This window comes from Trachypithecus francoisi, unplaced genomic scaffold (genome assembly GCF_009764315.1).
Source record: "Trachypithecus francoisi isolate TF-2019V2 unplaced genomic scaffold, Tfra_2.0 Lachesis_group8, whole genome shotgun sequence".
NCBI lineage: Eukaryota > Metazoa > Chordata > Mammalia > Primates > Cercopithecidae > Trachypithecus > Trachypithecus francoisi.
In genome coordinates, this window is record NW_022681473.1 from 93,219,865 (window position 1) to 93,238,286 (window position 18,422).

The following is an 18,422-nucleotide window of genomic DNA, read 5'->3' on the forward strand; positions in this document are numbered from 1 at the left end:
GGAGGGCTGACTTTTCATACAGGCAGGTTCCAAAGGGATGACTGCAGGACTTGAGGATGTGCAGATTTGGGTATACACAAGGGTCCTGGTATCAATCCCCTGCCTATACCAAGGATGCCTGTGCTTTCATATATATACTTTTTAAAAAACATTTCATCTATAAGCTTTAAGTGTTCCCTATTTTACTCAAATACTGAAGATGAAAACCAGATATTACCATTAGCTCAGGTTACAAATGTGACAATTTATAAGATTTTGCTTATATGCTTTGGAATTTAACAAAAACGGATATATTCTTCAGTTCAGATGTACCTTGAAGAGTCAATTAAATTATAAATTCAAAGGTCTACAAATGTAAATGCTTTCCTTATAATAAATTTGATATTAAAACATCACTCATAATATTAAATCCTAACACCACTGGTATGCTCAATTCATACCTCAGTGATTCTAATACTTAAGAGGAGCATTCTGTATTATCCTTTTCTATAAGCCATTTAGGAAAACCGTCTCCCACTATTATGTGTGCTTTAATAAGATTACTGTACAAAGTAATCTTATTAAGAAGGCAAGTAAAACATTGGCAATCATTTTTTTCCCAGCTCATTAACTAAAAAGCAAACAAAACACTTTAAAATGTCATTCCCCCTTAGGTAATCAATATGGAGAAATCATTCTTTAAACAAATTCACCACTGAAAAATCAATCTTTACCTTAAATCCTAACAGAAACACTCCCTTATTATGGAAAAAGAATCTCCTTACTTCTCTCTACTCATACAATGACACTAGAAACGTTACTGAAGTTGTGACTGGTCTATGAACATGAACAAAGTTTTCCTATCACTGGGATACTGGATAGTTTGAAAAGGAATGCACAAACAGGCCTGCTGCTAGTACAAAAGTGCCTTTTATATGGATTAGGAAAGGCTTCCCTTTCCTCAAGTCACTTTATTACCAACAGGCAGAAAATTGTGATAATTAGCAATACTGCAATACTACCAATGTAAACGGCTCTACTGAGTTGTGCACAATTACACCCAGAGTTCTCTCATGATTCCTTATTCTATTGTCTTCTTTTCCTATGTGTATCTTAACCAAATCCATATTAGAGCTAATGTCCTCTTAAGGCAAAAAAAAAAAAAAAAAAGTGCTTTAAACAAAATTCCCTATATAATGACAGTTAAAAATATCATAAATATGCCACTATCAACAATAACAATGATGATACAACTTAATAATACAAGTTTTTTAGAAAACAAAACCGGACATGATATTTCCAATTCTAAACTCTCTGAGATAAGACATCTGCATAAGACCTTGGCAGCTTTTATAGAAACCCAGAGCTAAAAGTAGGAGCATTTTTCCAATACCTAGAAATGTTTATTAGCTGCATCAGCAAATCATTATCCCAGAAGTCAAGGCCAACAGTCTTCCAAACTGTGCAGAGATGACTATAATGAGCCATACCATCAGCAGACTACGTTGCCAAATATTAAGACTGTTTAAAATCTTGAAAATTATATAAATTCACGGTGAATGGGAACCTCAAAAATCCAAAAATTCAAATTTACAAAAATAAATACCACTCTGACACTCAAGGGACATCTTCACTTTAAGGCCTTTGTCACAAATCTGAATCTTTATTGTTCTGAAATAAATGTTATAAACATAACTCAAAACAAAAACTTCAATATTCAGTCTAAGAAGAGGTGTGGCTCAATGCCCATCACATGTAACAAGAAAAACCTCCTTTAAAAAAAGGAAAAAAAAGTACTATGAGAAGTCTTTCACATGAATGAAAATGCACCCGTTGGATTTTTTTTCCCCCTCATCACATTAGCTTGTATACACGTGGGAATCAAAAGGTTTGCATTTTCTTCACAATAGTTCTTGCTATGATGTTTGACGGACTTTTTGCCACTCAACAAATTCATCAAGAAGAACAGGCCCTAGAAAAAAAGAAACAATTTTTATTTTTGTCAGAATTCAGTGAACTCATCTGTCCAATTATAAAACAAACTCCCCACAAGCTCTGCAATGACAGAGGACTGACCCTTCCCTTCTTTGGGTATTCTACTTCTAGTCACTTTATTCCATTTAATGGTGCTTCCTTATTAGCCTTTTCTTTTTTGCCCTTAAATACACAAGGAACAACGGTATCTACAGCAACTTCCTTCTCAAGGTGTTTCATGAACCCTCCAATAACTGACTCAATACAAATCTCTCCCTTTTTCTAAGTGTCCATAGCATTCTGGCATGTAATTATGAAACAATCTGAAAAGTGTTGAAGGTAATATTTCTATGTTGCCTCCCCAAAGTGTATAAGCTTGTTAAGAGGGATCAACCATAATAGAGACTTACTTTATTCCAATAACAAGATGTAGTACAAAGCTGAACACAAAGCAAGTGCCTAATGAATATCTGACTAATGAGCTAAGTACTATTCTAAAAAAGATATTCTTATAATGCAGGAGAGGTCCAAACTCATTTGCTGACAGAGCCAGGTAGGCAGTTTAAATGAGCTCAGTGTTTATTTTGTTTAAATGTAGGAAAAATCACTGCCACAAAGAAATACGCTTGCTCTATTCTTCTTAAAACACATACTCCTCTGGTGGTCTTTTTCCATTGTTTTTGACAGACATATTTCTCTACTGTAAGAAAAACAGCAGAGCAAGTATGATAATAAATGGCAACTGAAAAACAGCCCAGCCTAGGTGTTGGCATACCATGAACTGTCAAACTGAAAAGCAAGTCCAACACAGTTAATTACCTGGCTCTAGCCTCTGACTCCTATAAAGGAGTACTATAAAGGTACAGTTTTGTCAAACTTTTTAAATTTTTCAAACAAATCTAAAAGTTGTATTTTAATACAAAATCTCCTAGTTTTAAATGTTGATACAAAATACATAAATATACACATCTACAGGCCACATACAGCCTTTGGGCTGCCAGGTTACTGCTGCTAGGTATTATTTCTTTAAAATAATACTAAATTTTATACCATCTTGTAGAGAGAGGACAAAATATATGTGGGAAGAAATAAAGTTATCCCTTCTTCTGTTATTTTATTTTTTCAGTGTCACAGAAAAAAAGTGTAAATTTCAGTTTAAGTTTATAGGAATGTACCTTTCCTTGTAACCCTTCTGAACACTGAAAACACATGCAACCAACCAAAATGGTGGTGGGAACTGAAAATAATTTATATTCTACAGAATTAACTTGGTTTATCTAATTAATTTATCATTATTTCAAAATCCGGTTTTATGGCATTCTAGCCTTTCCATGGAGGAGTATGGACAGATACTTTAACTTGAGGGATTAAAAAATTATAACTATTTCACTATCAGTTTACTCACAATCAATTTACAGTTTTCAGAGAGAAGTTATACTGACATTATTTGCCATATTGTTAATGGGTAGCATAATATTACAACAACTCTTTAAAGCTTTTTCTATTGTGGCTGATTGTTTTGCTTTTATATTTTAAAAATCATGACTGTACTTTTCTTCCATAGGCAAATGCCAGGAAAGACAGAAACAAAGCTGAATTTTAGCTTCCGGATGCAAAAATTATAATTTAAATTTAGCTAAAATGTTTGGTTACTGAGGAACTGAACACATTTCACTTACCAGCATAGATTTTATATAATACTGCTGAATCTAAGCTCTCACTCTACTTCTCCCACATCCCCCACACGATTAAATAATAAGTTACTATCACAAAATTTAAAACCTCTATGCTAATACTACATAAATGCATACTCTCATTTAATATTTTTGGAAATTTTATTTTCAAAGGAACATGTTATGTTATACTTACAAGCACCATCTTCATCATAGTTACTAAGATCAGCATGGACTGTTCTGCTGAATTCTAATACATTGTACCATTGATCTTTGTTCATAACACGATACTTCGATTGCTGCAAAAAATGATTTAAATATTTAAGCAAACAACATTTACTCAATTTAGTAAACTAAGTTATAACTTTTTTTGTCATTTGGTTTTTCCTTAAACATTTATTATTCTTTTAATTATTTGCGTTTTAAGAGATTCCTCATGGGCATTTACATATTAACATCATCTATTTTTTACTTTTTTCTTCATTTTTGAGGAATAATAAGAGCACTGAGTACTAACAGTAAGGATAAAACTAACTTGTACGTATGTATATACTTGTATTACCACCAGTGAGATCAAGATATATAACATTTCCTACATGCAGTATGTTATCTTGTGCTGCTTCCTAGTAAATCATTTCTTTGCTTAAGATTTACTGGTTAGCCACATTTTGAGTTTGGCATCTTTGGAGACAACTGAAAGAGTATAGGCTTTGATTTAAATCCCATCCTTCCCACTTAATTGAGTGATTTTGGGAAAGTTACTTAAGAATAGAAACCACTTCCTCATTTGTTAAATGGGGATAGAATTTAATTCAAAATGATGTTATAAAGATTTTAAAAAATGTATGCCAAACAACCTGCACAACAAGTGTCTGAAAATATTTAGTTCTTCTCAGCTCCCCACAGAGCTGAATATTTTTACATTCAGTTAAATTTATTTTTGCCCAAAATTACTATAGAAAGAAAATAGATAACCATCCATCAAAAATAATTTATAGGACTTAAAGATTGAATCATGCATAAAACTCATTCATGTAAGACCTTTTCATATCATTCTCTCACTCTCTTTTTTTTTTTTTTTTTCTGAGACAGAGTCTCGCTCTGTCACCCAGGCTGGAGTACAGTGGTGCAATCTCGGCTCACTGCAACCTCCACCTCCCTGGTTCAAGCAATTCTCATGCCTCAACCTCCCAAGTAGCCAGGACTACAGGTGCACACCACCACATCTAGCTAATTTTCTTTGTATTTTCAGTAGAGATGGCGTTTTCACCATGTTGGCCAGGCTGGTCTCCAACTCCTGGCCTCAAGTGAGCTGCCCACCTTGGCCTCCCCAAGTGCTGGGATTACAGGTTTGAGCCACCACGTCTGGCTGGTATCACTGTTTTGTATCACAACTTTTACTACTCTGGGAAAAGGGAAGTTGCCATAAGCAATGTGCTTTATGAGAAAGTATTTCCAAAGGAAAAAGCATCTGTATTCAAGATATGGTGAGAACTATACCAATAACCCTAAAATTACAAAGACACCAAAACAGATTAAAAAAAAAAAAAAACTAGACAAAGAAAGCAATGGAAAAAAAGAATAGCATCTTCTTAGAATCACTGCCTATAGCAGGTGCTATGATAAACCTTCTAAAAGAACACTTCATCATTTCAACTTACATCTTTTTAGTAACCAGCAGATTTAAGTATACCATTATAGTCATTCTCATATTTGTGGACATAAAATATGAATAGCTTTATTCTGTTTCTTTAGATTGAGCCTAAGTAGAAAAGGAAAGTTGTAGTACTAAATTGGTTATCTTATGTACATTTCAGCTTAAGACCCTGTGTAACAAAAGAAGAAAATCAGATTTAGAAGCTTAAGATTTGCGTGCTAGCATTAATTCTCTTTTACGAAAACCCCGAGAAACTAACTTGGCATGACAAATGTCTGTGCTACAGTATATTTCTTGGAGGTTTCTTTTATTGGGGCAGGGAGGGGGGCAGGATTGAAAGTATCTTAGGTACAAAATATATTAATAAACATGAACATCTAAAAATAACTGTTATGTACGTATTTTAGAATTTTTTCTCTACTCAAGGAGTTTTTTTAAAGCATACTATTAAAAATCTACTTGTTCCTCAATTAAAAGTATAACTTTCCAATTAAGTTTTAAAATAATATTTTTAAAATTCAAAAAAAAATACATACCTCCAGGTACTGGTAAAATACTGAAAACAGTGGCCATGTCCTCCCAAGCAGAAGAGCTAACATAGATTTAGCAGTATCAATATCAAGGCTTCTCTGATCTTTATCCTAAAATACAAGTGAAAAAGTTTTCCTAAGTGTAGTCTCAAGATGAAAAGCGATTAAAATAACAAAACAAGAAAACTGCACCTACCCTTGCAAAATCAAAGGCATATCTGTAGATATTCTTAAATGATGAAATATCATTCAACTGTGAGCGCAAAAAGTCAAATTTGTTTTGTAACTTTTCTGTGCAGTCACACCTTAAATAAAAGAAACAGCAAACAAATTACATAATCAAGAAAATCAAATAAAAGTATCATTGGGGGTAAGAAGGAATCCATTAAGAAAAACGTGAGTGCATTTGTGAAGTTAATTTAGTTTTAAAATTCTGAGTCACAAATTTAGAGTAATAAATTTATTGCCTTGCATCTACCAATGCAATAAAAAAAGAAAAAAGGGGAAAAAAGAAAACCTGGGAATCAAAGAAAGTTCACTCCAATTACTTTTCTTAAAAACAAACAAACAACTCATTCAAAAATTCCAATAAAATCAAAGTTAAAAAGAGATGTATTAAAACATGTTTTATCACATATATAGCTAAAAATGGCAGAGCAAATGAAATGAAACATGCCCTTGTCACATACTTCTTTAGAAAGTTCTTAGGTAACAGTTTGGTGAAAGACGTTAGTCATGAGTGGTTTTAAAAGTTTAGGACATAACACAGCGGAAAGTAATACATTATATTAAGTGGTCCAGTCAGAAATCCAGATCCCTATATTTTTGTGAACAAAAAGTTAATCAGTAGAAGCACTTAACTTCAAATAAGTTATATATGCAAAAGCATGCAAATAACAAATCATACGTGTTATTTTTAAAGACAAGACATTAAATATAAGCAGCTAAATATATGGAAGGCTCAAAAATCGTAACTGGCTTTCTCTCAGTGGGTTGATAAATTCCACTGTTTAGCAAGAAGCAAGGCAGTCTAGGCCTTTGACAATGTGTCACACATCTCTAGTTTCATCTCCCGCTGCTTCCTGATAACCTCACCATGCTCTAATTACATCACTTACCATTCCCAAACGCCACAGCCATGCTTCAGCACCCATTACTTCTACTTGAAATTTCACACATGCTGATAAAAATAGTATTCATCAAGACTTAACTCACATTTTGCCACCTCGGAGAGACCATCTGACTCCCTTTAATCAAATTCATTGTGCCATCTACTGTGGTCCACAGTATTCCACTCAAAACTGAATTTTGGTTATTCAACAAGCTCTCCAGACACCTGGCATTCTCGGATTTAACTAAGACTACACTAAATCAATAACGCAAAGGCCTATGATGTGTAGTAACATAATTTCATTAATGTGTAAATATTTTGGACAATTTTCTAATATTAATTAAACCTTGCATTTCCAGAATAAGTCAAATTTGGTCATGTTACCTGTTTTATACATTGCTAGATTTTGGGATTGTTTTGCTATCTTCCTAAGAGTGAGACTAGCTTGTAAATTTCATTCTTACTCTCCCTGCTAGTTTTGTTAACAAGATTGTAGTACATAAGACTCAGAAAATGAAAAGAGAATTGCTACTTTTTCCCCCTGTTTTTTGAAAAAGCTTATGTAACCCTGGAATTATCTATCATCTGTCCAAACTCAGGTAAGTACTGAGGGAAGGAAGACTTTTAACTAATAAACCAACAATTTTTTTTTTTTTTTTTTTGAGACGGAGTCTGGCTCTGTGGCCCAGGCTGGAGTGCAGTGGCACGACCTCGGCTCACTGCAAGCTCCGCCTCCCAGGTTCCCGCCATTCTCCTGCCTCAGCCTCCCGAGTAGCTGGGACTACAGGCGCCGCCACCACGCCCGGCATTTGTAATGGTCATAGGGCCATTCAGATTTTCTATTTCTTTTTGAATGTTTTGGTCCCATACTTTTCTGATAACTAGATTATTTTACATATAAGTTTATTTTAATATGATTAAAATTTATAACATTTTCTAATTTGCATTAACATTATCTTCATCGCTTTTTTGTTGTTTTTCTTGCCAGAATTAATTCATTTAATATAGTATTTAAGGCTACAGATTTCCCTCTTAATACAACTTTAGCTGCAACCACAAGTTTTGATAAGTATTGTTTGTAGAACTATCATTTGATCGAGAAATCCCATTACTGGATATATACCCAGAGGAATATAAATCATTCTACCATAAAGATATGCAGATGAATGTTCATTGCAGTACTACTCACAACAGCAAAGACATGGAATCAACCTAAATACTCATCAGTGATGGACTGGACAAAGAAAATACGTATACACCATGATACATGTACGCTGTGGAATACTATGCAGCCATTAAAAAAACAAAAACAAAAACATGATCACATCTTTTGAGGGAACATGGATGGTGCTAGAGGCTATTATCCTTAGCAAGCTAATGCTGCAAACCAAGTATCACATGTTCTCACTTATAAGTGGGAGCTAAATGATGTGAACTTATGAACACAAAGAAGGAAACAGCAGACACTGGGGTATACTTGAAGGTGGAGGGTGGGAGAAGAGAGAGGAGCATAAAAGATAACTGTTGAGTAATAGGCTTAATACCTGGTAATGAAATAATCTGCACAATCAACCCTGTGATACTACTTTACCTATGTAACAAACTTTCACATGTACCCCCAAACCTAAAAATTAAAAAAAAAAAGATCTTACAGTTCAAATATACATGTATATTTCTGCTTTTAGTATTTACTTGTAAATGACACCTTGACAGGAATTGTTTTGAAGGAGTGATAGGGATACAAATTTTACTGGAATAGGTTTAAGAGAGAATGAAGAGTGGAACTGGAGAAAATAAGTATAGATGAATACTTTCAAAGAGTTTGATTCTAAAGTGGTGCAGATAAAAGAGGCACTAAACTTGAGTGGGATGCAGTCAATGAACTTTTCACACTCACTCTCTTCTAGGTACAACTAAAATGCCTGAACATTATGTAGAAAATAAACACAAGACCCTGAAAGGTGGAAACCTGAGGAACTACATGGTGGTGAGTTCTCTGGGTTTCTTTTTGCCTAATATATTCCAAACTTGGAGCTGAAGAAGCTAGTAACCAGAAACAACAATGAGGGCAGACAAAAGGCCCCAACAAAACCCTGCCTTTTCTCTAGCCAAAAGACGAAGAAAGGAGTAGCCTCACAAAACAGAAAACTCTAAGAAAATAAACACCCTACTCCAGTTAAAAACCACTGAAAAAGCTATGGCCCAACTCCCACCAATGCCAGCAAAGACTGAATGGAGACCTAAAATGTCCACCCTTACCAGGATATAATAAAGCCTCTCTCTCAACTCCTACAATGCTGGTGGAAACTGAAACCACACAGGTAACATGAACTTCTGCTCTCGTCAGGTAGTAACAAGCAGCCAATCCTCTTCTGCCCTAGGTTGATAGAGAGGAGGCCTAGTGAAGAGTCAGGGCTTTCACCATCACCCAGTGGTAATAAGGCACTCCTATCCCTTTCAGACAAGAAAGCATCAGTAAAAGTGTAGTGGGAACCCAGAACTCTCATCCTTGCCCAGCAGTCACAAGGGATATCCTTCCTTAGATGTCAATGGATGCAGAATAGAAAATTCAATTTCTACCTGTACCTGGCAGTAATAAGGTAGCAGCTCTATTTCTCTTGCCAGAATAGCATTAGAGTAAGCTAGCTAAAACTGAAGATTTAAATATGATCCAGAGATGCAGAGTTTTATAATATACTATCCAAAATATCCAGGTTTCAAGTTAAAAAATCACTTGTCAAACCAAGATCTCAAATGGAATGCAAAAACGCAATCAATACTCGTAAATACCAAAATGACAGAGATGCTGAGAATTATCTGACACATTTTAAAGCAGCTATCATACAAATGCTTCAACAAGTAACTAAAAACATAACAGAAAAATGAAAAAATATAAAGTCTCAGCAAAAAGAGTCCAAGGACAAAGAAATTAAGATATAAAAAAAGAACCAAATGGAAAATTTTGAACTGTAAAATACAAGGTAGACTTAAGAGGGCTTAATCCATAATTACATGACAGTAAGTAGTCTACACCAATAATCGATTTAAAAAAGCATGAACCAAACATATGCTGTCTAGAAGAAACTTTGACTTCAAATAGTATAGGCAGATTGAAAGTGAAACAATGGAAAATAATATCTCACAGAAATATTAAATGAAAGCAGGAAGTGGCTTTCTACATTAGATGATATTAAAATAGACTTAGAGCAACTTCGGAGTAAAGAAAACGATCAGAATAGAGGGGAAAATTATATTATAACAAAAGGGTCATTCCATCAGGAAGACATAGCACACTAAACATGTGAAGTAGCACTGAAAAGAGAAATAAATTCATAATTATAGTTGGATATTTCGCCACCCTTTTTTCAGCAATTGATAGAAACACTAGATAGAATTCAACAAACACATAGAACTTAACAACATCATCAACCAACAGGATGTAGTTGACCTTAGCAGACTACTCCATTCAAACACAACAGAATACACATTATTTTCAAGTGCCCACAAAACATCAAACAAGATAGACCAATCCGGAGATATAAACCCCTCAACAGAGTAAACATAACTGAAATAAAAAAGAATGTATTCTCTGACAACAATGGAATCAAACCAGAAATCAACAACAGAAAGTTAAAGGCAAAATCTCCAAACACTTGGAAACTAAACAGCAAACACCTAAATAATCCATGGGAAAGTTAAGTCTCAAGGGAAAACAAAAAATACATTAAACTAAATGAAAATACAACATATCAAAATGTTGACACACAAATAAAGCAGTACTGAGAGGGAAATTTATAGTGCTAAATACACACATTAGAAAAAAGAAAAAGCCTTAATCAACAATCTAAGCTTGTACCTCTAGAATTCAGAAAAAGAAAGGCAAAATAAACATAAAGCAAGCAGGACAAAGTAAATAAGAGCAGAAATTGCTGAAATTGAAAACAGAAAAATCAATGCAACAAAGCACATTAAAAAGATCAATAAAATTGACAATTCTCTAACGAGACTGACAAAAAAAGAGAGAAGACAAAAATTACCCATATCAGGAATGAAATGGGGTATCATTACAGACCCACAGCTATCAAAAGCATAGTAAGGGATACACATTGAACATACAAAATGTATGATAGGAAGGGATCACAATGAAGAACTCTACACACATAAATTTTTCTACACATAAAAAGATTTTTATACAGATAAAATCTATATCTATACAATTTTATATAATCTATATCTAATCTATATATAGATATTTTATATGTATAGACCTATATATCTATAATCTGTATCTATGTAGATATTTTATATATAGATTTCATACAGATTTTTATATAGATATAAAAATTTTACTCATATAAAGATTTTTCTACATGAAAACTTGGATGAAATGGACCAATAAGTTCCCTGAAAAACAGAAACTACCACAACACATACAACATACAGTAGATAATCTGAGTAGCCCTGTTATTATTAAAGAAATTGAATTCAACATTTTAAAATTTTCAAAACAGAAACTCCAGGAGCAGATGGTTTCACTACAGAATTTTACCAAACCTTTAAAGACTTATTCCACATAATCTCTCTCAAAACATAAAAGATTAAGAAAATTTAAAATATTGTTAAAAAGAAAAATTAAAAGATAAAGAAAACTTTATTTAATAAAGCCAGTATTACCTTGATACCAAAACCAGGCAAACACAAAAAAAGCCCCATAATTTTATCATTTAATACAGAGAAAGCACTTTAAAAATTTAACATTCATTCATGATAAAACTCTCAGAAAAAAAAAAAAAAAAAAAGAAGGGAGTGTCCTCAACTTGGCAGAGCATAATAAGTAACTTACAGGTAACATAACAGTGAAAGCCAACGTTTTCTCTCTAAGATGGGGAACAAGGAAAAGATGCATATTCTTACCACTCTTATCGACATAGTGGTAGAAGTTCTAGCTCATGCAATAAGTCAAAAAAAAAAGAGATAGGAGAGGATGTCGAGAAACAGGAATGCTTTTACACTGTCAGTGGGACTGTAAACTAGTTCAACCATTGTGGAAGACAGTGTGGCGATCCCTCAAGGATCTAGAACTAGAAATACCATTTGATCCAGCAATCCCATTACTGGGCATATACCCAAAGGATTATAAATCATGCTGCTAAAAAGACATATGCACACATAAGTTTACTGCGGCACTATTCACAATAGCAAAGACTTGGAACCAACCAAGTCTTTGTATACACACAAAATATACAAACGTCCATCAATGATAGACTGCATTAAGAAAAGTGGCACATACATACCATGGAACACTATGCAGTCACAAAAAAGGATGAGTTCATGTCCTTTGAAGGGACATGGATGAAGCTAGAAGCCATTATTCTGAGCAAACTATCACAAGGACAGAAAACCAAACACTGCATTTTCTCACTCATAGGTGGGAATTGAACAATGGACACAGTGGGGAACATCACACACCAGGGCATGTCGTGGGGTGCGGGGAGCGGGGAAGGATAGCGTTAGGAGATATACCTAATGTAAATGACAAGTTAACGAGTGCAGCACACCAACATGGCACATGTATACATATGTAACAAACCTGCACGTTGTGCACATGTACCCTAGAATTTAAAGTATAATAATTAAAAAAAAAAGAAAAGATATATAGATCAGAAAAGAGAAACTGTCCCTATTTCCAGATGACATGACTATGTAGAAAATCCAAGGTCTATACATAAAACATCTTAGAATTAATAGGTGAGTTCAGCAAGGTCACAGGATGCAAGATAACATACAAAAATCAATTGTATTTCTATATATTAGTAATGAACATGTGGACACTAAAATGTAAAATACCATTTACAACAGGTTGAAGTAAAAATAAAATACTTAGGTGTAATTCTAACAAAAGATGTACAGGACTTATATTCTGAAAACTACACAAAACTGATTAAAATAATCAAAACTTAAAAAAATGAAGAGACATTATCTATCTTCCAGTATTCAAAGCAAGACTGACAAAAAAAAAAGAGAGAAGACAAAAATTACCAATATCAGGAATATTAGAGTATTCAAAGACTCAAAATAGTAAAAACGTCAATTCTCCCCAAATTTATATGCTGTTTAACCAAAATCTCAGCAAGATATTTTTATAAAGAGAAGATTATTCTAAAATTTATATGGAAAAGCAAATACACTAGAATACCTAAAACAATTTTGAAAAAGAATGCCATCAGTCTGTCTGATTTCAAGACTTACTATTTAGTCACAGTAATCCAGACTGTGTGGTACTGGCAGAAGGTTAAGACACATCAGTGGAAAAGAAAACCCAGAAATAAATGTACACAAATATGTACAACATTTACATACCTTTTACAGAAATTAATTCAAAATGCACCACTGACTTAAATGTAAAATTTAATAATGCAAGCCTTCTAGAAAAATATATGAGAAAATTCTCAGGATATAAGGCTAGGCAAATAATTCTTAGACTTGACATCAAAAGTACAATCAAAAGTACATCAAAACTGAGCCGGGGGCTCATGTCTGTAATCCCAACATTTCTGGAGACTCAGGCAGGCAGATCACTTAAGGTCAGGAGTTCCAGACCAGTCTGGCCAACATGGTGAAACGCTGTCACTACTAAAAAATAGAAAAATTAGCCAGGTATGATAGCACATGTGTGGATACTAGGGAGGCTGATGTGGGAAGATCGCTTGAACCCAGGAGGTGAAGGCTGAAGTGAGCCAAGATCAAAGCACTGCATTCCAACCTGTGCAACACAATGAGACTCTCAAAAAAAAGTACACTCCATAAAAGGAAAAATTAATAAACTGGACATCATCAAAAACTTTTGCTCTGCAAAAGAGCTTGTTACAGGAATGAAAGAAGTTATAGAATGTAAGAAAATGTTTGCAAAACACACATTCAACAAAAGACTAGTATCAGCGAACTCTGAAAATTCAACGGTAAAAAAATTTATCTTCCATGTCTGCTAGCATCTCTTTCACAATCCCCTTCTACCTCTCTGCACTAATTTCCTTAGATATTACAGATCACTCATCCTTACATATCAACTACATCTATCTTTTATCTCATCTGCTGAGTTTTTGTTTGTTTTGAGACGGAGTCTCGCTCTGTCCCCAGGCTGGAGTGCAGGGGTGCGATCTCAGCTCACGACAACCTCCACCTCGCCGGTTCAAGCGATTCTCCTGCCTTAGCCTCCCGAATAGCTAGGACTACGGGTGTGCACTACCACCAATTTTTCTATTTTTAGTAGAGACGGTTTCACCATGTTGGCCAGGATGATCTCAATCTCTTGACCTCGTGATTAACCCGTCTTGGCCTCCCCAAGTGCTGGGATTACAGGTGTGAGCCACTGTGCCCAGCCACTAAGTATTTAATCTACTGTTTTTCACTTTCAGAAATTTAATTATTTGGAGTCTGATATCTAAGACCATTCTCTTTTCTGTAACTATACAGTTATGTAGAAATTGTGATAATTCATACATTAATCTTAAAGGGTCTGATTCTCAAGTTCATTTTTTAAGACTGATTTCTCAATATGTTTAGTGATTTCTGATTATAAACTAGTGATCATGGAACTTTTTTCTGCAAAAATTGAGGTTTGTGGAAAATTTCTCTACATTAGAAATTTTACAAATTTATTTACATTCCATTACAAACAGGGAGTCTTATTCTAAAATACATTTTTGGCATGGGTCATACAGTGAATTCCAGCCCCAAATCTGCAAGACAGAAGATAGAGGACTAGGAATTCTCTCTGGTAGAAGACCTTTACCTCTAATTGTATGTAAAACCAAGCCCAGGTCATCAAATCTCCAGTTATTGCATAAGTTTGTCATCAATGTTTTTGATCTGATTCCCATCCTGTTAAGGTCTTGCTTGAAATGTATACCCTGTTCTCAACATGGATGACACATCAACAGCCAGACCCTATGCGACTAGGAATAGGTAGGTTTCTTCAGGGTAAATGTCAGCTCCATAGATCTCTATGTAATCACCATCACTCACCATTTCTGGCTTCTGATTATTTTCCTTATAGGCAAGTCCAAGTATACTTTTAAAAAGTTTTTTTGTTTTGAGACGGAGTCTCACTCTGTCGCCCAGGCTGGAGTGCAGTGGCATGCTCTCGGCTCACTGCAACCTACACCTCCCAGGTTCAAGTGATTCTTCTGCCTCAGCCTCCCGAGTAGCTGGGGACAATAGGCGCATGCCACCATGCCCAGCTAATTTTTTTGTATTTTTAGTAGAGACAGGGTTTCACCATGTCAGCAAGGCTGGTTTCAAACTCCTGACCTCATGATCTGCCCGCCTCAGCCTCCCAACATGCTGGGATTACAGGTGTGAGCCACCACACCCAGCCAAGATGTTTTTATATGTTATCCAGCATTTAAGTGTTTTACATGAGAAATGGTTTCTCCACACATTCAGGAGCCATATTGCCAGAAATGGAAATCAAAATTTGGATAAGTTAACCGGAATTCCTTATATATGAATGAATGCAGAATATGCTTGATGAGGAAACAAGAAAAAAATCATTCTTACTTATTAGAAATTCCATTACCTACTATTTCACCAAGTGGTTTCTGTTAGTGCAAAAATTATTCATTATGTGAAAAATAATGCTTTAATGAAAGCTGACTTCTACCATGGGGATATGCAAAACAAATTTCTCAGATTACAGGCCACTATAATGTTTGAAAATATGGAGATGAAGTCTTCAAGACCTAAGTATCTAGTTACATGTACTCCCTTTCCCACCAAGACTTAAGTAGGGCCTCATCTTCCATATCTTCAAGGTTTTTCTAAAGTAATGTTTTACGTATTTTTTAAAAAGTAGTATGAGTCACATCTTTCATACAAAATCTCACGCAGAATCTTAACAGACTTTAGACTTAAGTCTTAAGAGGGCAAAGAAGATAAAAGATGTCTCCTGACATTCAAAGTTCTTTCTTTCCTTACCACCAGATTTTAAAAATCACTGTCATAGCATAGCCTGACATATAGCACTCCAAAAATATTTGTTAGATAAAAGTGTGACTACCAAAAATAAACCACAGGGTAGGTGATTTATTTATTTAATTATATCATGTTTCAAAATTCCTATCTGGGAGAAACTTAGTGGTAAATGGTAGATCAAACAAAATCACAAAGCACATAGTGACTGAGAAGTCACTAAGGAGATAAGAATCCAACAAATTATAGTATTTTTCAAATATTTTATATTTCACAGGTTCACAAAGTTACAATCTCATGTAATTTCAATAAGCTTAAAAATAAAGAGAAGGGAGAAACAAATTTTCAAGTCAAACAGATTGGTTAAAATTCTAGCTTCTCCATTTCTGGCCATGTAGCTTTCAGCAAGTTACTAAACCTTTTTCAGCCTGTTTCCTTGTTTTTAAAATGACGACAACAATAATTTAATAAGACAACTATATGGCAAGTTACTTAACCTTTTTCAGCCTCAGTTATCTGATTTTTAAAATGGTAACAATAATAATTTCATAGGACAACCATAAAGATTAAATGAGAATCCATGTGTTAAATGCTTAGCACAGTCCTTGATGTACTTCTTCTGAGGCAAATAGATTAAAAATTACCTAGACTACACACCTTAGCAGAAACTATGTCATATCATTCCTAATGGTCTATTGTAAATCTTGAGCAGAGAAAGAATCCGACAGACTTTTTTAAAGAGTAAAAAATGAATAGGCCGGGCGCTGTGGCTCACGTCTGTAATCCCAGCACTTTGGGAGGCCGAGGCGGGTGGATCACGAGGTCAGCAGATCAAGACCATCCTGGCTAACATGGTGAAACCCCGTCTCTACTAAAAATACAAAAAAAATTAGCTGGGCGTGGTGCCAGGCGCCTAGGGAGGCTGAAGCAGGAAAATGGTGTGAACCTGGGAGGTGGAGCTTGCAGTGAGCCGAGATCATGCCACTGCACTCCAGCCTGGGCGACTGAGCAAGACTCCACCTCAAAAAAAAAAAAAAAAAAAAAAAAAAGAGTAAGAGTAGAAACCTCCATATTTATTTTCAGTATCATAAAGACTGTGAACACATCTGGCAAAACCACACACCGAAGCAGTTACTAACAGCTATACAATTTTTATATTGAATCTAGCTTCAAAATACTAACATCAATACCTCAGAAATTGCGAAGTTTAGAAAAAAGTATATTTCCTCTGAAATAAAAAGAAATGCATACTTAACTAGCGTACTATCGAAAGCAAGAGATAGTTTTCCGAATAACAACCAAATAAAACCACACAGAGTTTAGGGAACACTGGCACAATATGATACACCATTCTCCAAGGCCACTGTGGTTAGAAAGAGAAGAAATGGGTTTTAATTTCAACATTCGGACTCGGAAATTAATTTCCTGGTATTGCAAAGCATCTGATTACAAAGGGAGGCTTTTGAACTTGTGTTTCATTAAAGACCTTTAAAGTGAGAAGAAAGTCTCATGTATGTATTAGATGTAAGTGAGGCTCTCTTCCTAATCCGTAAGTCCCTAATCCATAAGTCACAGTGACTGCTGTGACACACTGATGTGTAACATGAAGAACTGTGTCACAAAGTTCTGGATTTAGAACTTCCTCTAAATAAGCTCTCTCAACCAGAACAATACCATCTACTTCTACAGGTATTTGAAAATGTGCAGAGGGGCATTTTGAAATTGTCACAATGACCTGTAAGAGAGAACAGAGGGGAAGGATGCTAATGGCAATTAGTAGTTGGGCCCCAAATGCTAAATGAATGACAGTCACACCACACACATGATGGCATTTCATTTACTCCCCTCTTCCACCCCCACCAAAAAAAAAATCGTATAAATGTTCCCTATTCCCCTCTCTCTCAGATGGTCAAGCCACACCATTCCCTTTAAACTTAAAAGTCCGGGGCTCAATACAGAGACTAGATTTACAAACTGCAGCCTACTGGCAGGCAGCTTAATTACTACCACTGTTTTCAGATGCTCTTGTCTTGTCTTTTTTTCATTATCATAATCAAGTACAGTCCTGTTCAAAGGTCTGTGTTCAGTTTTCTCCACTGGCATAGTATTTCACCCCTGCTCCAACATCAGACTTTCGGCTAGCAGATATGAGAAAAGACCTCCACTCTGGTACACTATGCCAGAACGAAAACTCGCCAAGTATCCTTGGAACCTCGTATCTATAGATGAAGGAAGAGAAATTCCATAACCTCCTGAGAGCATATCAAATTTTTGTGTCTAGCAGTACACGTGCCTCTTAATGGGAACAGGTCCATAGTACTCATAAGACTCTCAAGAGACTATGACTTTAAAATATTAAAAACAATTGCTCATTGAAAATGGTCCCCCAAATCTTTTATAATTCCTGTGCTTTAAAATCTCTGAAGGTTTCCCAATATCTGTAATACAGATTTAAACTCTTTCAACATATTAGCTAAAGCACTCCACAGTGAAGCCATCACTCAAAATATTAGAATTCAAAACCTATC

The 18,422-nt window shown here is 34.9% G+C and overlaps 1 protein-coding gene across 4 annotated transcripts in view; it reads right to left on the minus strand.

Annotated features, from left to right (window-relative positions):
• Positions 1-1,604: 1,604 nt before the first annotated feature.
• Positions 1,605-18,422, minus strand: part of DCUN1D5 (defective in cullin neddylation 1 domain containing 5) — a 30,301-nt gene continuing 13,483 nt past the window's right edge. For 2 of the 4 annotated variants that reach the window (XM_033204427.1, XM_033204425.1), the window contains exons 4-7: positions 6,010-6,118; positions 5,820-5,924; positions 3,823-3,925; positions 1,612-1,951 (exon numbers count right to left, since the gene is read on the minus strand). In XM_033204427.1, coding sequence (XP_033060318.1) covers positions 1,896-1,951; positions 3,823-3,925; positions 5,820-5,924; positions 6,010-6,118 — 373 coding nt within the window. In that variant the 3' untranslated portion in view covers positions 1,612-1,895. Of the gene's footprint in view, positions 1,952-3,822; positions 3,926-5,819; positions 5,925-6,009; positions 6,119-18,422 lie in introns of all 4 variants that reach the window. The other 2 variants (XM_033204423.1, XM_033204424.1) reach the window with 2 other exon arrangements.